The sequence below is a fragment of the Lycorma delicatula genome, chromosome 5, assembly GCF_047948215.1.
Source record: "Lycorma delicatula isolate Av1 chromosome 5, ASM4794821v1, whole genome shotgun sequence".
Taxonomy (NCBI): Eukaryota; Metazoa; Arthropoda; class Insecta; order Hemiptera; family Fulgoridae; genus Lycorma; species Lycorma delicatula.
Genome location: NC_134459.1, coordinates 100,350,907 through 100,376,543, shown reverse-complemented (window position 1 = coordinate 100,376,543; position 25,637 = coordinate 100,350,907). Strand labels below are relative to the sequence as shown.

At 30.0% G+C, this 25,637-nt stretch overlaps 2 protein-coding genes across 2 annotated transcripts in view; one reads left to right on the top strand and one right to left on the bottom strand.

Moving 5' to 3' along the window:
* Positions 1 to 869: 869 nt before the first annotated feature.
* Sec13 (nuclear pore and COPII coat complex component secretory 13) lies at positions 870 to 2,319 on the bottom strand. Its single transcript, XM_075366755.1, has one exon. It carries the CDS (start codon positions 2,195 to 2,197, stop codon positions 1,250 to 1,252), a length of 948 nt encoding a protein of 315 aa, XP_075222870.1. The 5' UTR covers positions 2,198 to 2,319; the 3' UTR covers positions 870 to 1,249.
* Positions 2,320 to 2,819: 500 nt separating this feature from the next.
* Cog7 (conserved oligomeric Golgi complex subunit 7) overlaps positions 2,820 to 25,637 on the top strand; it is a 52,090-nt gene continuing 29,272 nt past the window's right edge. The window contains exons 1-6 of the mRNA XM_075366754.1: positions 2,820 to 3,035; positions 8,012 to 8,074; positions 10,253 to 10,342; positions 12,012 to 12,092; positions 19,371 to 19,475; positions 19,838 to 19,969. Of these exons, the coding sequence (XP_075222869.1) occupies positions 8,072 to 8,074; positions 10,253 to 10,342; positions 12,012 to 12,092; positions 19,371 to 19,475; positions 19,838 to 19,969 (411 nt within the window). The 5' untranslated portion in view covers positions 2,820 to 3,035; positions 8,012 to 8,071. The remainder of the gene's footprint in view (positions 3,036 to 8,011; positions 8,075 to 10,252; positions 10,343 to 12,011; positions 12,093 to 19,370; positions 19,476 to 19,837; positions 19,970 to 25,637) is intronic.

Sequence of the window (25,637 nt, the reverse complement as noted above, 5' to 3'; positions counted from 1 at the left end):
CTTCCAAATGAATAACTGAGATACTTATTCTTTATTTTCTTAAAATAAGCACAGTCGCCAATAAAAAACATTTTACATCTACTAATTTGGTAGGCTTCAATTAATTAAAAAATTTAATTGTTACCATAATAATCACTAATATTTAAAAAATTTTTTAACAATATGAAAATAACATAAAACACCCTTCATTTTAACACATTTTTCATATATTGAATTAATACCATAACCTTACTTCTGAGAACTAGCAGTCGTGTATTAAAATGCCTTAACATTTTCTACCTTTCTTGAGTATTACACTTTTTATGGTAATGAGGGTCACAATTAAATAAATTAATAATATAGATTCATTATTCTTAATATAATTTAAAATGCTAGAAATAATCCTGTCATACAATTGTTGGTAATAAATTTCAAAATTACATTACGGCCAGTTGTTATATGGCATCAGTTCTGTTGTAAGAGTAACTAAATTATTACGAGTAATTTATAATTTTTATATTCAGTAGCATAAAAATGATTCTTTTTTTAATACTACTGAGTTTAAGTACAGATATTCCAAAATTGTAACATCCCTTAACAATAAATAAAAATTTCATCATTAAAAATTTAATTTACTAACACTGAAATTTGTTATTGGGGTTAACTTTATCTTAATACATATTATAGGTAAATTCAACAAAAATTAACTTGCAATTCAATAGTTAGTCTAACTAATATTGATTGATGTAATTATAACATACTTTCGCCAATAGAACAGGGTCTTACATAAAACAAGGTAATATTTCACAACTCACAAAAAAATGATCTGATAAATGATGGCTAATCATCCTAAGTCTACCTTAAGAATATTAAGAAATATTGCATAATAATGTGACAAACAAGCAATTTTTATTTATTTTATTCTATAAATAATGAAGAAGCCTAACAAATTATAAATTAACTTATAAAATCCTTACAAAAACTAATTAAAAGAAGTACCGTTTTAAAAATTAGAAGCCGATCTGTATATAAAACTTAGATAAGAAGCGAATGTGGTTTAATTTTTTAGTTTATAATTTATTTCTGTTTAACATTGTTCAAAAACATCTAACAATAGAATAATGAAAATCACATAAACTTTAAAATAAAATATTTTTTGTATTACATTCATGAATTAACACTTAATAAATCAAATAAATAAAACAGATTTCCAAAAGATAACACTTCCTAAGTTTCAGAAACTGTACTAACACAATGACAACTAGATAATTCATAATGCTCTCTGTTCGCTTCCTGCCATTTGTCCCTGTCCTTTGGTCACTTCACTTATACAAATCCACTGACTTTCATTATTTTCTCTCCAAAGGCTCACTTTGTTATCACCTCCTGAAACAGACAGTATGTTTCCTGTAAGAGACCAACTGACATTCCAAACAACATCATCGAATGTGTGCAGGACAGTTGAAGTCCAGTTTATATTGTCATCACTAGTCCAGATGATTACCCTATGGTCTTGAGAACAACTTGCTATAGTACTTCGGGGAAGGCCAATGGACGGAGCCCAAGCTACATCTCTAACCCAATCTGAGTGGACTTCAAGTTTTGTTTCCTCGACCCAGCGATCACCTTCTTCTTTCCATATTTTCACCAAATTATCACAACCTCCACTCACAAGCCTTTTAACCTGACTAGGTCGAACAGAATTCGCTGGATCTGATGAAGGAAGGGGCGATGTTGCAGGGCACCAACTTACAGCATTGCAACCAATAGTATGGGCATTAGATATTTTCTTAGCATCCCAACATGAAGCATCTGTTGTATTTGACAGTACAGAAATTGTACCATCAGAACTTCCACAGGCTAACATTAACCCGTATTCATGAGGAGCCCAAGCGACAGAGTTAACCGACGAATCATGATTATTATATTCATAAAGTTTGGTCCACTCACCGCTTTCCTTCCATATTATAACTTTTCTATCATAAGAACATGAAGCAAGTAAATTACCAAATTTTGGATGAGCCCAAGCCACCTGCCACACAGGGCCATAATGTCCTTTTAGATCGGCAACCAGAGTTTGCGTTCCGCTTTTTAAATTGTATATTTTAACTGAACTGTCAGACGAACAAGTTGCAAGCCGCAAACCGTAATAATCCATTTCTGCATCATGAATTAAATCCTCATGTCCAGTATCAATTGTATTCAAAATTGATACCATTTTTAAAATCTTTGAATAAACACTAATTTCCCAAAATTACCTCTACAAATTATAAATAATATTACACTATTAACGAACTTACAAGTCAACACATAACCATAAACGTGGATACAGGTTAGGAAACATAAGTACACAAATCGTTTTAATTTAGGCAATTTTAACGTATATATATGTATATAGGAAACGATTATTACATTTCAAAACTACCAAACGTAATTTTTTTCGCAATCACTGTTACACCTTATATAATATATTGTCCATTGTTTACTATATACTAAAAAGTATAAAAATACTGTGATCATTTTCCCCACTGGTAGTGTACAATTCAAAAAATTGATCTTTAAGAGAAAGTTTTTGATTGATTTCCAAAAATGAAAAACTTAATGCTTCAGTAAGTTAGTTCAATAGTATATATGATGAATAAATGAGCAGACTGTTATGTAGAATTTTATTAATTATTTATTTAAAATAAATACAGAGAAGAGAAGATTATAAAATTACTGTCATATTTAAGCATATTTCAACGTAAAATAAAAAAATAATCGTTATACATTTCCTGCAGGTTATTTGAATACTGTACGATGAAATCTAGGGAATTCTGAAAAGATTTGATAGTTGCAAACAGCTGATCTGTGTTTTCGTTTTAAGTTAGGTTAACGTGGCCACCGTTATTTTCAAATAGTAATAGGATTATTAAAAGCAAATTAAATGCTTGATGAAATTTCTGAAACCTTGTTAATTTTTTTTAATGTTTAGCAATCTGTTTAGGTTTCTTTTATTTGTAGCTGGCTAAAGGTGTTATTTATGAACCGGCAAACTTCATTGAGTTGACAAAGAGGTTAGTAGTGATAAGCAATACAGATTTAAAAATGTGTTTAGTCAATGAAGATAAACGTGGTTGTTTTAAGACAAAGAATGATTCATTTTCCTGATAAATACTATTTAATTTGTTGAGAAGCTCTTTATAAAGTAGAAATACAGTGTTGTATAATTTAATATCTTTAATTATAGAAAACTTGTGTTTTTAGCACCAAATTTCTCTATAAATGGAATTTTCTGGATGGATGGTTTAAAGTAAATGAGAACATGATTGCAACAGAAGGGAATTTTAAAACCTTTTTTTCCATCAGGAAGTCAAATAGAATATAATGATTTGATTGCAATAGTCATTAAAGCTATTTTCAAGTTGTCATTGGGTATATTATTTCAAATATACAAACATCTTGTGCAAAATAATTGTGTTGGATTGAACAGATTGTTTGCTGCATACACCAATATCATGAAATCTTTTTTTCACTGAATGAAATATTAACTTGTCAACTAATTGTTTAGTATTTTTATATATATATATAAAATGATATAAAGATATCAATATATACATATAAATATAATTAGAAAAGACTGAAATTATGCGCAAAAAATCAACATGGTTAAAAGAAGTTAACATAAATGGAAATAAAATCAAAATAGTAGCCCAATTTAAATACCTGGGAGAAATAATAACAAATAACCTAAATGAAAAATCCTCGATCCAGTTAAGAAGAAACAAATTAGCTAAAGCTCAAAAATTAACCTGGTATGCTTACAATAAAAAAATGCTCTATCAATAAATGATTTTATAAATGGTCTATAAAAATGAATGGTTTATAACAGTTATAAAACCAGAAGCACTCTTCCACCTGAACCAACAATCAGACAGAAGAACCTGCATCAATAAAAAGTAAGATGTGCAGTGGTGGATTATAACCAACAAAGTTGTGTACAATGAGTTAGAACTCATCACTGATACCATGCGTAAGAGGAGACCAGGATTCTTTGGATATAAGAGGATCCAAGATTCAAGACTTTTGAAGCAGCTAGTACAGTACAATCTAGACTTCAAAAACACCAAGACAGGATCTAGATGGATCAGAGAAGTAAGAGAGGATCTGAAAGAAATTGGCCTTACATCAGAAGACACCACAGTTAAGATAAAATTAAACAAGAAAATCAAGAACAAAGACACTGCTTCATACTCGCAATAAAAAAATTTCCAACATGAACATTTTCAACTGTAGAAAGGGCATAAGATTGATCAGAAGATATGAAAAAGTACGGAAAGAACCACAAGGCCCAAACAGTCCCATCGAAAAGATTTGGATAATGGACTGACTAAAGTGATTCTATGTGGTCATAAAAGATAATAATAAAATGTTAATAAATTACATCTTTGTTTCTAAATATTTGTAAATATACTCCAGACTAGTCCCCCTTTCTTCCTTGTGGCATTGGTGATGGTGTTACTGTTAATTGGTTAGAAACTCATTTAGTTTGTGATGATTCTAGTAGAGGTTTTATGCAATATTTTTACATGTTCTTTTTTATTTTTAATGTTTCTGTTTTTGGTGTACGCTTTGTTGTTATGTTGTACATTCTTGTATATATTTCTTGTATTTTGAAAGCATTAGTATCAGTTTTTTATGAATGCTTATTAGCATTATATATATATTTTTTTAATTAGGTGTATTTAGATTTGTCCTAAACAGGTGTAATTTTTTTACTATATTTTATGTGATAAGTTATTTATAAATGTATGTAAGTGGCGAATAACATGCTTACAGTTAAGTAGCATTTTACTGTGTTGTGTGAGGTATTTAGAAGTGTTGTGAATGAGTATATCTGTTGTGGGGTTTCTGTAAACTTTTAAGTTCTTGCTGCCTGTTTTGGATTTGGTAAGGTCTAGAATTTGAGTACTTTGTTATATTGCTTCATCTCAAACTTTGCATATCAGTTCACAGGCATGGAAAACACTTAACAAATGTAGTAACCATATAATGCAGATTTTGTACACTGCAATAATTAACTTAACACTTGAACAATACAGTTCAAGTAAAAGCAACAAAGAAAAATTGTTTGACATTTACCATGCAAGTTTACAAGTAGCACCCTGTAATTTAACTGAGGAAGAGATTGGATTGAAGTCTTTAAAAATTTTTAGATATTTCCAAATAGTTAGGAATTGAGATTTGATTTTTATTATTTTATGTAAATTTAACTGTCATTTTGTGTGCAGGTATACTAATAATTTTTTATTATCCCTATATGAATATTTGTCTTAAAGTATATTATTCAATAATCAAGTTAAAAATCAGTGTAAGATATTTAAATATTGGAAATATTGGCATATTGGCATTATGGATTTTTTCAGTTAAAAATCTTAAAATTTTTAAATGTATATTTATAAATGTTACAAAAATGATAAAACTATACAGCGGGAAATAATCAAATCAGCTAAAAAAATGAAGCATCAGAAAAATAGAAATGAATATTTTTTCAACTCTAGATTCCAACTTGTTAAAGTTTGCAGCAAATCAGATAAAACCAGAGTAATTTACCATCCTAATTTTACCCTTTATCAAATTTACCCATTATTAAATAATGGGTATTTAAATATAAATTTATTATTATTTACTTTATAAAGTGTTTTTTGTATTATTTTTATTGATTTATTTTGTTAATTTCATTAATCTTGTAAATTCTGCCTATTTTTGTTACTACTTTTTTTATTATAAATTGAATTTTACACATTGTATTTTCAGTTTAAAAATTAATTTTTACATAGATTTTATTCTTAAAATTTTAAATATCTTCATTCATATTTCTGCATCAGTTATTGTTTTCATGGGTTAATATGATTTATTCCCACTTCCCTTTATTTTTTTATGGGTTACATTGATTTTGGCCTCTTTATATTTTATTTAAAATCTATTATAAACTTATTGTTTTATTTTTCCTTCCACTCTAAAGATCTTCTGTGACTCGTGCTAGGATAATTCCTTTTTCCCACAGTAAACAAATCTCCCTGTATAATTATAAAATGTTAATTATGAAATTTTATTTATTTAAAAAAATATCCTACAATTTGCTGATCTTAAGTGCTTCAGTATTTTAAGAACAACTGATGGATATACATCCATGATTTAATTCCTGATTTTATTGTATTTTCCATCGGCCAACATTCATTACCTTTGTGTGAGAATTATCTCTGCATAATATGTAATTTTAACATATATATGAAATGTAAACCACCAAAAAATAGTAATTAAATAAGTGTTATTACTTAGTTTTATAACTTATCTAATACTGTGTTTTGATGGTTTATATTTCATATAATATTAAATTTTATTAACGCAGTGGTCGATATTTTAATGAATTATTTGACTCTTCATAACTATTCAACATATATTACAATTATATCATTTATAAAAACATTTTTTAAATTTCTAAAGTTTTCATAATGTAATCATACATTTTTTATGATGTATAACTTACTTTTTTATGATGTATTATGATGTATAACTTACTGATAATCTAGATTATATTAGATTTTATGAAGAATAGGAGATCTGGTTTTACTTAATAGCTACTTTAGCCATTTCTAAGGAAATGAAGTAATATACGTATAATTGCCGAATGAAGAATGAGAAGGGAAGGGGATGATCAGTCACTGAATATTTCCTCTGGTTGGAGTTATGTACTGTTTTGCTCAAAACTGAATTCAATAGCTGTATATCACATTTGAACAATGAAGGCACTGTGGAACTGCAGCATCCCCTATTTGTAATTGATATTTTCGATAACACATTATATTAAATTTATCCTTTTTTTCTTTAATTCTTTCTTTATACTTGTACAATATATAATCCTTAAGCTTAATGTCAGTAGCCATCTCCCAGTTTATGAAAAAGATACAAAAATCTTTGTATGGAACTGTGCACTACACAGTTTCAGCGGTGTAGTGTTTGGTTGTGCGCATGTGCACATAGGAGCTGCACACGAGGCTGCAAGGGAGAGAGAGAGAGTACTGTCACCCCTGCAGTGCTGACCCTGGCGTGCTGATGGAAGGTAGTTTTTTTTTTTTAATCTGTGTGTATGGAACTTATTCGATCCCTTTTCTAGTTTAGTTGGTGGAAAGAATATGAAAGTGGTTTAGTTGTTTTTTCAGTAATAATAAGAAGATGGCAGAAAGCAAAGACTCTTTGATTACCAAATCTGCCCAAAAAGACACTGGAAGGGCGAAAGAGAAGATAATTAGTTAAAACTAATTATGTATTTGTTTCTGTGTATGTAGAAATTTAAATTAAGCACCATTGGACTATAGTGTTTTTAAGCGGACATTTTATTAAGGTATTATCTAATAATAATAAAAAATATTATCTATATTGCCATTTTATTATTTATTTGGTTAAACCGAACACGGTTTTAAGTACAATGTGCTTAAAAACCATGTACCAAATTCTTGAATGTGATAAAGTGTAGAATTAGATTATTATTCTGCTTCCAGCTGTTCTATTTAAGTCATTTTTTTCAGTTCTTTTATTTTACAGAAAACTTCAACCATGGTCTTGAAAAGGCCCAGCAAAAACTTTTCTGGAGCAGCACCCCCACTAATTTTAGCTATGAGCTGCCACAGCATTTGAGGATATGGGTTTTGAAAATAAATTGTTATTTTTGTGTCCTGGAACATAGATTTGTGTTATAGATTTTATTTATTCATTTTCTTAAGATATTAAACAGATTACATAATACAAGTTTAAGTCAATTACAATATGTGTCAATTATGTCTGGCACAGATTACAAAACTAGATAATCAAAGATGAAACCTTGAAAATGACCCTTTGCTTTTGTATTGTAATCTTAATTAAATTGCATATATTGACAACAGTGAGTTGCTCTGCTCTATCTTATACAAAAAGTTAAAAAAATATAAAAAGTATTGTTGATAAACAAGTATTATTTCTTTATTGATTTATTTTTGGTTTTTCCTTTTTCCAGATGATTGTTTAGTAAACACGTATTATTAACAGTTTCGGTTTTTGTTTCATTAACTTCACAATGGTGAGTACATTCAAAATAGCATAATTTTTATTGTTGAGTTTAAATGTGATTTAATTTATTATCTTTAACTGGTTTGGTTAAACAGTTTATAGTTATTGATGATTTATAATTATAATTTTTTATTCATAATCATTTATTTTCTTTGGATTGAACATTAATTGAAAGTTAACGGCTTTCTAAATTTAGGTCCTACCTTGATGAAAGTTTTGCATAAAAATAAAAGTAGTAATTATATTTTACGATAAAGATGAGTAATATATTAAAACCAAACCTAAGAGTATTATGGAAGTACATCTTATTCAGTTTTATCTGTTGAAAATCAGCAATCTGTAATTTTTTTTGTAAATATGAATAAAACATCGTGAAATTAACCATTTCAGTGTGCATCACATATTTACATGTGTTTATTCAAATAGATTTCATAATGAACTTATCTTAAAACATAATAAACTAAATGAAATATCTTTTGTAATATCCAACACTAGAGGTAATGTTGTGTTATTATTCAAGATCAATTCTTTAATGAGTTTCTTGTAAAGAATGAAACTTGTTCATAATGAAAAGAATAGATTAGAATTACAATAGTCATGTAGTGAGTATGGATAATAACAAGAAGTTATTAAGCCTATTATGGATAATGATTACCAAAGCATGTTAAGAATTCCAGTTAGAGGGGCAAAGATGAAAGAAATTATTAAAAAAATTATTAGAAATTATGAAAGAAATTAGCACTATGCTAGAGTAGCTTCCTACCACTAATTTGGCAAAGTATGGATTGTAAGTATAGGGTACTCATGACAGATATAAATGACAAAATACATTATAAATTGTGTAATTGGTATATATTTTTTCGATTTTGTTATTATTCTTTGTTTTGATTTCGTATTATTTGCGTATGTATGTTTGGTTGAAAAAAGGACTGTCATTGAACAAATTCTTTAATAATATTATAAACTTAATTCAGAATTTGGCACTATATGTATGAATTGTTTTAAACTTTCATTTCAGATATTATTTATAATCTGTTCTTAGACTATATGTTGATAATAGGTAATTTAATAACTTGAAACATTCCATACTAGTCATAACTTAATAAAATATTTTTAAATAAAAGGCTATTTAAAAAAAAACTATCCTAAAAAGTAAAAGTATATTGCGAATATACTTAGAATACGTAAATATTAAGGCAGTGATAATTCCAAATCTTCTATATAGATATTGCAATTTTTTTTGTTTATATCTTATGTTATCTGGAAAAAACCTCATTTTTTGAAGTGATTAAAAAAGAAATATTTATAAAATTAAATTGTAATATTTTTTTTTTACTTCAACTGTAGAAAGGTTTTCAATTGATATCATAATTTAACTTGAAAATCAAGCCTATTGTTTAGATAGTTCATCTATAACAAACAATTTGTTTTGCGCAACTATAAAAAATAATAGATTTACAATTTTCGTTAAAAATATATTGTGATTTAATTCATTACTTACTCATTCATCTCATTACTCATTCATCTTTGAGAGTAGGACTGTAAAACACATATGATCATGATTTTTATTTACAAAAGATATTAATTAAAATTATTTACCTGAATAATCTAAAAATTTTTAATAAATTTTATTTTCAGAAAAATCAAAAAAAAACTCTTCTTTTCATACATCTACAGCGGTTTTCTCAGAAAATAACTTGGAATACAATTAATCTACTCTTGAAATACAACTACTTAGTTTATTAATTAAACGCAGAGTTCAATATAATCTTGTATCAAAAAGACATGCAAATAACAAAAGAAATTGATAACTAAACTGAAATGAAATAATTTCACACATTTGAACAGCCCTTCTGGTAAAGTTATAAAATTCTTTAATAATCTTCTGTCAGATGTTTGGTCTCAGTAGAGAAGTAAAACATAAAATAAATTGGAAAATATTATTAACTGTGAAGGCAGTGTACTGAGATTTTCTTAAAACTTTAAAAACATTTAGGCTTTTTATATAATTAACAGATAGAAACAGTTTTTTAAAAAGTTACGCATTAATTTACAATTATAGTGTTATAGGGCGTCATTGTATAACACAATTGCCATTTAAATGGTACAGTCAGTGTAAATTATTTTATTTTTTTGTATTTTGCCTATTTAAATTATGACTGTATTCTATATTGTAAATTGATTTTAGGATATTTCTGCATTTTCTGATGATAATTTTGAAGTTAAAGATTGGATAAATCAGACATTTAAAACAGCAGAAGCTCAGGAAAATAAAGATGTAAGTTATACTTTTATTGAATTTTACTATTTTCTTTTATTAACAGGTTTGTAAAATTAGCAATCACTTGTGAGCGAATTTGACAGAATTATAAAAATTTGAAGCGGTAACTTGAATAGCTTTTGTCTGCGGTTTGGCTTATAATAAATTATTCCAAATGTTTTCTTTTTGTTTTATGCTTCATATTTTCCAATTTTTCTCCTTACACCTTTTAGTCAAACACTTTTTTTGCTGCTACTTATAAATTGATTAACCCTGAATGCAATAAATCTAAGTGCTTTCTGTTATGCTTCACTAGTGGGCTGTAAAAAAAGTGCTACTGTCATTGAATAAATATCTATCTTGCCAGTATTATTGTTTTTGTGTGTGATCATTTATGTATTAGATCAAGAATTTAAGAAAAAATATTGGTAAGTATTTATTTTTAAAACAACTGCCTAAAAGTATGAAGTAGATATGTAAATTCGTTCTTAACTGAAATGCTATTAATTTATTACTGTTAAGTACAAAATAAATGATTATCTTGTTATTGTGTAATAAAATGTCTTAATATAGTGTTTTTTTTATTCTAATTTAATAGGGGAAAAAATAAAAAAAGGGTTTACAAAGTATGACAGTCTATGATGCCATATAGTTTGATGGTTGCTTGAAGAGAATTGTGCAGGTCCTAATTACTGTACGGAAAGAATACCTGAGTTATGCACATAATTAGACTTAACCTTATTCTAAAAATTTGAAATTTTATCTAATGAGTATGCTCAAGTTTGCTCAAAGTTTATCATTTTCTCAAGTTTATTATTATCACTTACAACATTGTACTCCTACATTGACTTATAGAATTCAAAATTCCTTAACTAAGACAAAGACATCCCTTAAATTAACGTTCCTTTTAAACTATTTTTTAATTTTTTTTTTTTGCAAAGTTGTTTCCTTTCTGGTTTCAGACTTTTGGGGAATTAATGTATGATTCAGTCATCCAATTCTTTTTACAAGATTCTGCTAAAAGTTTTTTCTTGCCTTGTTCACATTTAATCTTTACATTCTGATTTTGCCGATTCTTCAAAGTTTCAGATTTATCCTGTGATCATATTTCAAAAGCTTTTGGTTTTTTGTCTTTCCTAACTTTACTATTGTTGATATTCTTTAACGTTAACTATCACTCTATAAACATATTTCTGAAAACTTCCATCTTAAATCTGTGTTTAATAAAAGCAGACTATTCATCTGTATGATAGCTCTGCTTTTTTTTGCACTTTTTTAGTTTTTTTAATAATTTTCTTCATCTATTTATTGATGTATTTTATTGCTATTGAAATCTTGTAATTTCATATATGAAAAAACTTGTTGATTACATGTTAATAATGAATGTGGTTAAACTATTTAAAAAAAAAACGTAACTTTTCTAAATTCATGGAGTTGAATTTCCAGAAGATCTTTTTAGAATTATTAACAATATTCGTCTGTAATACTATATTCACTTATTTAATACTATCAACAATTTAATAAACAGATTTGGTTAAACATATCTTTTTACTAATTAAAATTTCTTTGAAAAAATAAATTATGTTTTTAAGTCTGGATCACAGCATTCATAATTATCTTGTTTTACAGTTTAAAGAAAACCTTCCCTATATTAAAATGATGTTAAAGCTTCTTTTAATGATTTTAGGCATTTGTGTCTGCAGTGGTGATGAAGTTACAATTGTATGTACAGCAAGTCAATAGTGCATTAGAGGATACTAGTCAGCAGGTAAATTATCTCTTGTGTTTTTTATTTTGAATAAAATTTATTCCCTCATGGAAAATAAGCGGTTCTAACAGCAATATGGTGTGTGTATGTATGTACTATGAAAGATTAAGGTTCAGCTTATTTGAACTGCATCTGACCCATAGATTTTTTTTTTTTTTTGGTGGGCGAAAAACGCCTGGGCGTTATCATCACCTGGAATTTTATTAATAAAAGGGTAAAATAACAAATAACTCCAAAACAATAAAGCTTATAAGGTGTATAAGTAATATTAATCATATAATAAAAATTTATTAAAACATGTCAAGAAGACAAAATAAAACTAAAAACTAATACCACAGACGAAGTCGTTAAAATGTAAGTTAAAATAATCGATAAAAGAAACTATATAAAACTTACCTAATTCCAATGGGTTGTGTAAAAGGTTCCCACCCCGGATAGTAAAATTAAATACATAGAACCGAAAAAATCAAAATTGAAAGTAAAGGCTAAAAATGATTATAAAACTCTTCTATCATAAAAATATATATGATAATATTAAATTTTTTGCAGTAACCTGGTACTATGCGAAAAGAGAAACATCCGGTCCAAAATTTTGTTATTACTGCACAAGATATCATGGATGTTTCTAGGTAGATTAAACTTACGACGCAACGCCGCATAACATATGCAGTCCATGAGAATGTGGTGCACAGTCATGCGGCAGTTGCATCGTGTGCATAGGGGTGTGGCTTCTCCTGACATTAGGTATTCGTTTGTGATCCTCGTATGTCCTAACCGTAACCGGCAGAGGACCACTTCCTCACGATGAGATTTTCTGCAAGAGGAGCCCCATGGCAACACTGAATCTTTAATCCATCTGAGTTTATTATCGATGACAGTAGTCGCCCAGTCACTTTCCCACCTCGCTCTCAGTGATTGATACGATTGATAAAATCAAAGGTAGTAACTCGGGTGGTGAAAGGAGGTTGAATACACGCTTCTTTGGCAGCATAATCTGCTCTTTTGTTATCTAGAATCCCTATGTGGCTAGGGATCCAGCAAAAACTTACCTCTGTGTTGTGATTATCTAACTCAGCGATTGCATCATAAATGTCAATGACGACAGGATGTCCTCATAGATGACATCTGATCTATAGATCAGATGTTCTATGGTCACCACTTAGATGTATAGTTCCTGTACTGGTCTGAAGGCCTCCACTACACCATCAAATATCAAAGTACACTAACAAAAAAAGCCCTCAAAACCTTAACATGATCCAGTAGGTGTCTAACCAAAATCCATGGAAGACTACCAGGGAAAAGAGATCAAGGTACTTATTTTAACTTTACTATTTTGTTCTACGTACTGGTAGAACAAAATATATGATCTATTCAGAGTGATGTTGAAAAACAAGACAAACCTAACTAAAAAGTACTGAAATATTACTTACTTTACCAAGCCTTATGCATCCTACTAAAATTAATTTGGTGTTGGGGTATGGGGTTAGAGCAACAGTTTATTGATCAATGATTTTATATTGATAGTCATGTTTGTTTACTGGAACAAATAAATTTTCCTTCAAAATGGTTAAGAAAATTCATAAAAGAAAACCTTGCCCAACTCCTGAGCTAGTTGTGTGGCAAGAGGAAGCATCCATCATCCTGGTTATAAGATACTACCAAACATTTATATAATCAGATATGTTTTTTCTGTTAATAATATTAGCCCAAAAAAATTTCAGCTTATTTTTAGCTGACTTAATGGTACTGCGCACAGTTAAGTTCATTGATTCATAGGAACCAGTGCAGTAGATAACTTTTCAGCTCTTCATATTAATTTTATCATTATTTCACATATCTGTAATTTCCTAGATACTGAATCCTGAGCTACTCCAATTATGATAGAACCATCAGCTTGTAAGAGATGCATTTTACAGATTTACCTAGAAAATTAGATTGTGTAACAGCTTTCCTATCATGCTCCAGGACCATGGTAAAGATTAAATTAAATGTAGAATTTAGTTTAAGTACCTGTGTTAAAGATGTCAATATACCTAAACTGTGCACTCAGGCTTTATGGTTCTATAATACAGTCAGTCCAAATAATTGAAGCAGAACACTTTGTAAAATATGACATGTGCTGAATGCCCACATCTTATTGTGGAAATCAAAGTTGAAATAAAGATCAGTATAGACTTTGAAATATAGTTTGCAGTGTATATAGTGGTTAGTGTACAAGGGTTGTCTGAAAACTTATGAGCCTAACATAGAAAGACATTTTCTGTCAAACATAGTTTTATTTTTCAACAAAGTCTCCTTTCAAGGAATTACTTTTTCCAGCGATGCTCTAAGCTCTTTAACCTTCCAAATAGTAGTTGGCATCTTTCTCTGCAAAATAGGTGTTTACGTATGTGATGATACCTCCTTGTCCGATGAAAATCTCTTTCCTCCAAGCGAAACTTTAAGGTTAGGAAACAAGGAAAAGTCGCTTTGGACCAGATCTGGTGAATACAATGAGGGGTCAACCAATTCAAAGTGCAATTCATGAATTTTAGCCATGGTGACCATCGAAGTGTTAGCAGGCCATTGCCTGATGGAAAAGCACTTTCTTCTTCTTCAGATGTGGTAGTTTTTTTGCAATTTCTGCCTTCAGATTGTCAAGTAATGATGCATAATACTGTCCCATTATTGCTTTACCTTTTTGAAGATAATCGATAAAAATATTCTGTTACTATTCCAAAAAACAGTCGCCATCACTTTCCCAGCTGATGGAATCATCTTCGCCTTTTTTTGAGCAGGTTTACCCTTTGCAGTTCACTGTTTTGACCATTGTTTCGTCTCAGGAGTGTAGTGGTAGATCCACGTTTTATCTACACTTACGAATCTATGCAAAAAATCGTTTTGCTTAAACTGCTCCAGCTGGGCCTTGGAAATGTTCATTTGAGTGCCTTTTTGGTCCAAAGTGAGCAAACTTGGTACCTGACACATGGATAGCTTACGCATATCCAATTCTTCAATTAATATATGACAAACATGTTCTTTCAATATGCCCATAGCCTGTGCTATATCTCTAACCTTAATTCATCGATCGTCCAGTTCCATTTGGTGAACTGTTTTGGTGATATCGGTGGTGGTTGCAGTTTTTGGTCATCCTGAACGTTCATTATTAATCAAGCTGGTATGACCATGTTTAAATTCAGCTGCTCATCTTTTCACGGTGGCAAGTGATGGGATAGAGTCCATGTAAACAGTGTCCAATTCGGTTTTAATTTGCATAGGTGTACTGCCTTTCAAATGCAAGTATTTAATGATGTTACGATATTCAATTTTTTCCATTTTCACAAAAACACTCACAATAACTTACTCAAACAATTATCAAACAAAAATTGAGTGTCTAAAATGATTGAAATTTTAGTAAGTACCTTTTAATGTACGCATGAATACATTCCCTAAATTTTGTTGATGAGTGCCGCTATCTTCATGTTGAGGCTCAAAACTTTTCAGACAACTTTCATATATATTAACTAAGATGACAGTGTGTCATTTATATTTCTATAATTTCTGGTTCTAAAGAAAAATTTACTTTAAAAAATTGATAATTCTATAAAAATAATAAGGTTAAGAATTTTAAAGTTTACATGAGTATTAGAAGTGTTTGATTTATCCCCTCTTTAAATAAAATCTAAATTGTTTGGTATTTTTTAATTTTGAATTTAACTTTGTTAAAGTTAGATATTGGTTGTTGTAAAAGAAGCATAATATTTTTTACTATCCTCAAAAATATACATTCACAGATTTCACAAAAAAAGTTTTTTTTTTGATGATTTACTCAGATTTAACAGGCTGGTTTTTGACATTATAAGCTCTTAAGTAGAAAGTTGTAAGTCTAGACTTGTAAGGAAATTTTTTTCATACTTTTGAAATTGTTGGTATTAATGTTTTGAAACTATTAGTAGGGACTATTTTTGATCTTATTTGAAAAAAATTTACTATTACCTTCTCCCTCCTGAATCATTAAAAAATTTATTTATATTGATATAATCGTTAATGTATTAGAATTCAATCTACAATACAATTATTATAGGAATGGTTGGTGTGAGTCTGGATGATCAAATTTTGTAAATAAGTGTTGGATCCTGGATCAAACCAGTTTCTAAGCTATAGGGTGTTCAAAAAATGATACAACCTTATGGGAAAATAAGTAAGTTACAATAGTTGTTGAAAATGGCGTGCATTATGTAATTCGTCTAATTGAATATGATGTTGCATGCTCTTAAACACATGTTTTAATGTGTTTTGAGGAATTGCTGTATCAAATGTGAGAAAATGGGTTTTGTAAGCAGCATCCTTAAGGTATCCCCACAAGAAAAAGTCAGGAGGGGATAAATCAGGAGACTGAAGGGGGTCTCAACTCCTTCGAAATCACTTGTCCATGAAAACACTGATCCAAGAAAGTCATAGTATTGTTGGCTGTATGAGCTGTAGCATTGTCCTGCTAAAATGATGTGTACTTTAGCCAATCTGCAGCCTGTATGTAGTACTCACTGTTCACTGTGTTGAAAGAATGTCATGAAGATTTGCCTACTTGACATTGCACACCAGACACCCACTTTTTGTTCATGCAGAGGAGACTCGTGCAGCTGACGTGAATTTACACCAAATGTGTGAATTCTGTGCATTCACGTATCATTCAAGGTGGAACCATGCCTTGTCAGACTAAAACAAATCATTGAGACTTACCTTATCTGGCATTACAGATGACATGAATTACTGACAGAAAGCTACATGTTTTCCATTGTCTGTAGGTAACAACTCGTGAACAATAAGATTTCTGTATAAATGCATCTTTAAACATTTGTGGGCACTACCAACAGAGAAACCAGATTGGTGTCACACAGACTTCTTGGTTCTTGGGACTAAGAGAATATGCAGCTTTCACATAATCCCAACCCTGTAGGGGAAGACACAAGCCTAGTGATGTTCCGGTTGCCACACCACCTCTCCCGTTGCTAGCCCTGATGGGCTTTAATGGGAGTCGTCTATCGTCCTCTCACTTTTTACATCTCATAGTAATAAGCCTGGTCTCGTTGGGATGCCACTGATGTAAATGCCTCAGTAAATATTTACATCGGTGATTTATAAACTCAGCTTTTGCCTTCGCTGTAGACCTCATGCAGACATCTTGAATGTCCTATTTCGTTTCCCAGCTTTCACATCAGTAAACTTTTCTAATGTTAGCACTTTTGATCGACCACTTTTGGCTGCATCTGTCTTGCATTCCAATTCCCTGTCCCTGCAACTTGTCATCCAGCCACTTGATGGAGGACTTGTTTGATGCAGTGACATCATACTTTTCTGTGAAGTCATTCTGGATCTGGGCGTAACTGACACATCTAATGTATTGTGTAACCCATTTTTCCTCAATTAAACTTCGAAAAAAAGAAGAAAATATTCTTCCATAAGGTTGCATCATTTTCTGAACATTCTATATAATTGACCTTGATCAATATTATGCTGGGATTTTTTTTCATAGTTGTCCCAAAATTCTAATTGTATAAATTAATTTACCACAGTTGAAATGTGTTTTAATGGATGTAAACTAGTATAATGCCTTAAATTTTAACAGTTAACACAAATTTTGGCATAGCACATTATTTGTTTTTATGCCATCATATTCACCTAAATCAATCTGTAGGTATTCAGTTGTTGTTACTTTCTTTTTAAATAGGAAAGTAACCTGCATTGATTTGAGATTGTTAGTGTGTGCCCTGTATATGAGTATTATAAAATTTCAAGAACAGTTTGCTTATTAGATTATTATGGCAACTAGCCAATTGCTTTTTATAAAGATAGTAAAAATCAGACTTCATGTATCTTCATTCCTGGCTGAGGTAATCCTAGATCAGCTTTCAAAGTTGTGCTTTTTTGTATTATCTACGAGATGGGTATGTCTTAAGCTGAGTTTTCTCTCACTGATAGCTTTAGATTGCTTGAACAGATTAGTTGCTGGAGAAGGAAGAAGTTACAAACAATGAACTATATTGTTAAAAACTGCAGTAGAGTCCAGAAAGGATCTGTATATCATACTGGTCTGCAGTTGACCTTAGCAAGTAGAGTAGAGTATTGTTAATAATTGCAGTAAGACTCTGTGAAATTCCTAGAAAAGCTCAATATTGCCTTTGTGCTTTCTATTGCTGACCTTTTTAGAATCACTGACTCATCTAGAGATTCCTATGGACTCAGCCTTAAATTTTTATATAAAATTTGAATTTACTGTAATAAATTTAATAATCTCTTGAGTTAAAAATCTAAACACATTATTTGTTCTCTTTGTTAAAAGTAATTACTGACTTAGTTCGATGACAGTGCACCAGTATGATTGGTGAGCAGCATTTTTCTCTACTTTCAGTTAACTATCAACTACTTCATGTTTTAAAATTCAGGCAAGATTTGTTTCCTATGTATGTACTTGTTCTGTGTATTATTGATGCTTAAATATGTATAATAAACCAATAATAAGAAAAAAATCACACAACTTTCAACAATAAGAAAAAAATTACAAGATTGTCTCTTAAAAGAAAACTTTTAAGATAAAATGAATCTTAAGAGAAAAATCCCATGTACTGCTCCCATCTTAGTGAGGAAGGATACTTCATCCCCCCAAGGAATTGTTAGGAAAATGTACATCCATTCCTTGGAGAAATTTTAAACATTTGGGTAGATTGTTATGTAATCTCTTACTCAGAGATTTGGTGGGCATCATTCTACATGTGCACTTAACCACTGTACTTGGAGACTATGGCCTGTCTAGGGGTTGTTCAAATTTACAACTCGAGGGAAATGTTTATGTGGTAAAGCCATATTAAATGAGTAAAGATAAATCAATGCATATGTTGCTAGCCACAAAAGCAGCTAACTACTCTTTAGTCAATTGAACTCTTTAGTAAATTTTACGGCTTATAATATACAAATAAAATTTCTTTGTTCTATTTCAATGTTTTTTACTGTTTCGGATTATTTTACATTTTAGATTGGAATGTTTTACACATTAAACTTTATGTGTGTAATTTTTGTTTACATATCTCATCAGTTCGTGAGTAGATGTAACCTTACGTTTTATCTTTGTTGTTTGTCTGAATGCAAATAAATCTACTTCTTTGTTCAATTTCTTTTACATGCCAGGCTGTGAAATAATTTATTACCAAGTATTTATGTCTTTTCATAATAAGATGATTGATTATTATGAGTAATTATACAGCATATTTAATGTATAACTTAAATGTTTTCTTTTTTTATTAGGTACTTCAAGGTTTACCACGTGTGATGCGTGATACAAAAATGCTGTATCAAGAAGCTGTAATGCTCAAAGAAAAAATGCAAACTATAAAGTTAGAAATAGCAAAGGTAATTTATTTATTTATATTTTTTTTCTTGAGTCTGTAAACTTTTTGTGTTTATATTACCGTTAAGAGTACTAAATGACCCATTTAAATAGGATTAATATTAATATTTTATATTATTTTAATAGGATAGGATTATTTCATATGCCTGTAAATTTTATTGTATGAAGAAAATCAGAATCTGGAGATACTGTAAAATAATAGATTAATTCTATTTAGGTAATTTATGTTAAAAATGATAAAACAATTTTATCTTTCATCAGACCTGCCATTTTAAATTTAAATTAGTTAATTTAATTTCAAGTTAATTCAATTTTTATTCATTAATTAATTTTAATGGATAATGATTCAATGTAATTTTTGTAGGTTGAAAAAGATACAGGTGATTCTATGGCAAGTTTAGAAAAAATTGATAGAATAAAAACAGAATTGCAGATGGCAAAAGATGCTCTTCATGAAGCTGATAATTGGACATTACTTGCTGCCGATATTGAAGAGGTAAGTATTTCATAGTTATTTTAAAAATTTACATGTACTGGTAGTAAAATATAAATTAACTTGTGTGCTATATTATAGAGTAATTTATTATAATTTTCAGTTCTGGAATACTTAACTCTAACCCTTGACTCTCGGTGGCACATACGGTATATTTTGCAAATCACTATACCGATTCCATATATGTTGTGAACATCATTACTTATTAAAGTACTCTGAATGGTTTCTATTTTATCTCAAGTGCTTCACGTAAGTTGTATCCATAAGAAGGAAGGACGAGCACATAATAAGTAGCAACAAAATTAATGTAAATCTTTCTATTGAGAAATAATAAACGATGTAAATCTATCTACTAAGTAGGATATGTCTGTTAAGTAATTTTCTGAATATTCATTAAATCTTTCCAAGTTATGGCTACCAACAAAAATTTCAGTATAAATTTTTGTAACATTTAAAAAGACGTTTATCTTTAGAAATTAATTTCAGTAGTATAAATTTTTTTTCATTTAAAATTCAGTACTCGATTCAAATCATTTACGCTTTTATACAGTCATCACTTTTTAATATTCTTAATGTCATAAGTAAAAAACACCTAGTTAAAATATAATCATTAACTGAATATTCAAACTCAGAGTTAAAATATTCATTAAAATATAAGGAGCTGATATCAAGAGTTTTTATTTAGACAAGGACAAACTGTTTTTATTCAATAAAAATTATAAATAAAATCTGAATAATTTAATTGTATTTGATTATTATTATCCAACTATAAATTGATATATCACCAATGTTTTTCAATTATAACAGTCATTGAAATATGAAATACAAAACATACGTGATGGAGTTGTATGCATTTTTTTCTCGGAAAAGTGCACACCTACTCCCTCGGCCGGTTATCCAATTAAGTATATGCAGCCCGAGGAAGTGTCCTTTTACTCAAAGGAGGCCTCCCTTTCTTAACAGGTGGGCTGTGTAGTAAATTAATAAAATAACCACATGTTGGCAAGTGAGCCAGTGTAAATTGGTTAATACCATTATTAAAAGAAAGAATTATATTGCTCTTATACTTTGGTTGAAGGATATATCAGAAAAAACACGGAGTAGTTCACGAGAAGTAGAAGAGGAAGAAGAAGAATGATGAAAGTTAGGGTTGATGTGAAATGATAATGTGAGATACGTCAGCGAAGAGGAAGGCACAGATTAGAGCATCAGAGAAAAATAGCTAGAACCTGCAGAGCAGAAACTGTTAAAGAATAAGTAACTAAATTCTTTTACTTCTGGTGTTTTATATTTTTCTCTCTCTAAAGCTTTCTTAACAATTTTCAATCTTAATTGTAAATAATATTTCACGATTTATTTGTAGAGTGATATGCATTTGTTACATTGATTGTAAAAAATATCCCTAATACTATTTAATAGTACCTAACTTATTACTTATTTTATTTACTTTTTTTTATATTCATTTCTTGAATAAAACAATTACAAAGAAAACATGAGTTACTGTAACATAATTATTTAACTTACAAAAGTTTGTAAAGCACACGTATTAAATTAAAAAAAATAAATATATATTTAAAATAATTTAAGAAAGTTTCCAACACATTTTCTGATTTAACAAATTTTTATCATAATAAAAGATGTATTTTTCAATCATGATGCAAATGATAATTATAATAATGAACCCTCTAAGTGTAGATTTGTACCTTGAGTAAAAAAACTGATAAATAAATAATATTAAAAAATTAATAATAAATTGGCGAAGTATTAACTTATTTTCGAGTAAACGATTTTTGGAGTGAAGCTCAATATCATTAAAAGTAGACGGTTTTTGGAATATATCATGTTTGCTATTCTAATTTCTTATTTCTTAATATTATTTATTAATTCGTTTACTCAACATACAAACTTCCATTTAAACAAGTCATATTAAACTCTAAATCTAGATGACCATTTCGGTTATTAAACAACCATCATTAGGTGGATTACGGAAAATTAAAAAAAATCTGATGTGGATACCACATGACTTCCTTGTACGCCTGTTGAATTGACTGTGCAATTTTTTTTTTAATGAAGGGTATATAGGATTTTTTCTTTGATGGCTTCTGATGTTTTTTGTTTTTTTTATTGTATTCACCATAATAATTTTTTTACAATCGGAGGTTGATGGTTGTTGGTATCTCAAATTATATTTGAATTTTAGGGGAGAGTTAAAGAAGGGAGATGGGGTCTGATTCGGGCCGATGTGCCTTCCCCTTGCGGGGTCCAAGTGTTTCATTGATTGAAGTTTCTTTTGGTTATGGGTTGGTGAAAATGGGTACCTATTATGAAGTCGTTGAGGGGCTCTTAATGGGGGCTTATTACTGCGGTTGGGAAGAATTCAAGAATCCAAATTTTTTGACACTCTTGGTTCGGTCGATTGCATTCGGAAGGGGCGGTACTCAGCTGGATTTTGCAGTAGTCCTAGATCTAGAATTTCAACATTCTACGGCTGATGGTTTTTGAGTTGTGCGAGATACATACATACATATGTACGTACAGACGTCACGCCGAGACTGGACAGAGTGGATTCGGGGGTGGTCGGAATTGATATTTTGGTTGAAGTTTGAAAATTACGTGATCACAGTGCTTCCTTTACTTCGTGCAAGGAAGTAAAAATTTAATAAAAAATCATTACAAAGAGTATTTTTATAATAAAGAAAGTATTTTTAAAATTAAAAAAAAAATACAAAAAACTATTTGTCGATCTCAATATAAATAAAAATTTTAATTAAAAAAGCTAATAACAAAGTTTCAATACTTTTGTGGCATTGGTTATTTATTCTTACTTGAAAAAAAGCGGACCCGCAGTCCACCGCGATAATATTATATGGTTTATGTTTTATTAACCCACTGGGTTGGTCTAGTGGTGAACTAGTCTTCGTAAATCAGCTGATTTTGAAGTCGAGAGTTCCAGCGTTCAAGTTCTAGTAAAGTCAGTTATTTTCACATAGATTTGAGTACTAAATCGTGGATACTACCGGTGTTATTTGGTGGTTGGATTTCAATTAACCACACATCTCAGGAACGGTTGAACTGAGACTGTACAAGACTACACTTCATTTACACTCATACATATCATCCTCATTCATTTTCTGACGTATTATCTGAAGGTAATTACCGGAGGCTAAACAGGTAAAAGAAACAAAAGGTTTTCTTTTTTATAAACCACTTAGCTTGCCTCTTACCAGTTGGAATGTGTTTTTAGCAAACCGCGTTGGAAAGATTAAAAAAATGTCAGACCCTGATTGAAATCATGTGAGAGGAGACGACAATCCTGCTGATATGGCTTCACGAGGAGTTTCAGCGATCACTTGTTAAAGTTAACATTATGGTGGCATGGGCCAACGTGGTTGTCAGATTCTTCCACATGGCAGCAACTATTGGATTTGGAGTTCTATGAAGATGACATACCTGAACGAAGGTCGACGTCTCCAGTTAATGTGATCACTTTAGATGATGAATATTCATCCTTTGTTAGGGTTAAGCGCGTATCAGCATATATTCTTCGTTTTATAAATAGTGCAAAACTGAAAGTTTACAGTTTAAGAATAAATGGATTATTAAAACGAATGAATTAGATCAAGCAACGATCACTCTTGTCAAGACAGTTCAAAAAAGAACATTCATTGATGAGTACAATCATCTAAAAAACGGCAAGGAATTGAGCACACATAGCAAGCTCTTATCCCTGTGCCCATTTACTAACAAAGATGTTATCAGAGTTGGTGGTCGAATACACAATTCAGATTCAAACTACTAACAAAACATCCTACTGTTCTTCCATAAAATCATCACTTTACAAAACTGGTTGCAAAACATGAGCGCATTAAACAGTTACATTTGAGACCACAAGCATTAGTTGCTTCCACTTCGGCAACAGTTTTGGCCTGTTAACGGACAAAAACTTGCAAAACAAATAGTTAATGAATGTTATACGCTTCAGAGTAAAACCAAGGTTCATTCAACAACAAATGGGAGATATGCCCACCAACTGTCTAGACCGTTTCTTAATATCGTAGTGGACTACTGTGAACCATTTGAAATTCTGACATCATACACACGAGAATGTAAAACATCCAACGGATACATTTCATTATTTGTTTGCATGGCCACGAAATCTATTCACTTGGAGCTTGTTCAAGAATTAACCGCCAAATCCTTCTTGGCAGCGTTACAACGCTTTATTTCACGGAGAGGAAAATGTTCATGACAACGCAAAGAATTTCGTTCGAACCTCAAACGAATTAAACCAACTTTTATCATCAATAGCACATCTTGAAACGATACTTGATACCCTCGCTGAAGACAATATTACCTAGAAATTCATTCCTCTCAGATCTCCTCGTTTCAGTAAAATCTGTAAAGCATCTCTTGCTAAGAACAATTAGTAAGGCATCACTGACATTCACGATTTTATGTAGAACAGAAAGTTGTTTAAACTCCCGTTCGTTAACTTACCTTTCTGATTCTTCAGACGTGTCCCCTTTAACCCTGGGCATTTTCAAATAGGTCAGCCACTCACTATGATTCCAGAAGCACACGTTCTGAAGGTCAGCATTAATTGCCTCAGTAGATGGCATCACATCAATCAACTAACCATGCAATACTAATAAAAACATCATGTAATTAAAGGTAAAAAAGAATTCTTAATATAATGCATCCAACGGAAGTTAACAATGAATTATTCTATCTACTTTTTTTATTAATCTGAAAGTCTATTGCCGTGCAACAGAATTATTTTATATTTGAATTGTTTACTTTACCTAATTCATTATATTTTTTCTACTCATAGCTATAAGAAGAATTTTTATAGCGGTTTAAAGAAAAATGTCGCAAAATAATCAAACTGAACCAAGTCAAATATTTAAAGGAATCATAGAAATTAATGGCGAGACTTACAATACAATTCAAGAGATATATATCAGAGACAACATTATAAAGAGGTTGAAAACTGAAATACTTGAATTAAATCTCATTCAAGAATCGAAAACCAATATTTTAAAAGATTTAAATGGAAAAAATCGTCGGTTCCAAGAAGACATAAAAATACTAAAAACTGAATTATTTGAAGCAAATGAAAAATACATTCTACAGGAAAAGGTCATGAAAACAAATAAAAAAAGAATGGAAGAATTAAGTGAAGATTATGATAAAGTGAAGGCTAAACTAGAACATTTCAACGAATTATACAAAAAACAAGAATACACTAATGCATTTCTCAGAAGAGAAAATGAAAATCTGAAACGTGATCTACAGATACAACATTTGGATTCTATTAGAGCAAATAACAAAACGAAGATAGATTATGAAAAACAACTGGCTAGTTTTAAGCAGGAAATGGTCTGTCATGTCCAGACATCATCGAAAACAACAGATAACAGCAAAGAATCGTATTCTGATAGACCTGTTTCATCAGCCCTGAGTAACGACGTGACCATAGAGGTATTCGAAGATAATTCAGTTGAATTAAAGGAAGATAAATGCATTATGAAAACTTCTGAAAATAACAACAAATTTATAAGTTTACTGCATCATGTGCTTCTCAGAATCAGTTATCATTGGAATCAATGGACAAGGACATCTCCTAAAGTTTCGCATTTTGAAAATTATATTTAATTTAAAATTAATAGTG

What these genes read in the sequence shown, in the direction of transcription:
- Sec13 (XM_075366755.1), bottom strand. Translation starts at nt 2,197, where the DNA reads ATGGTATCAATTTTGAATACAATTGATACTGGACATGAGGATTTAATT.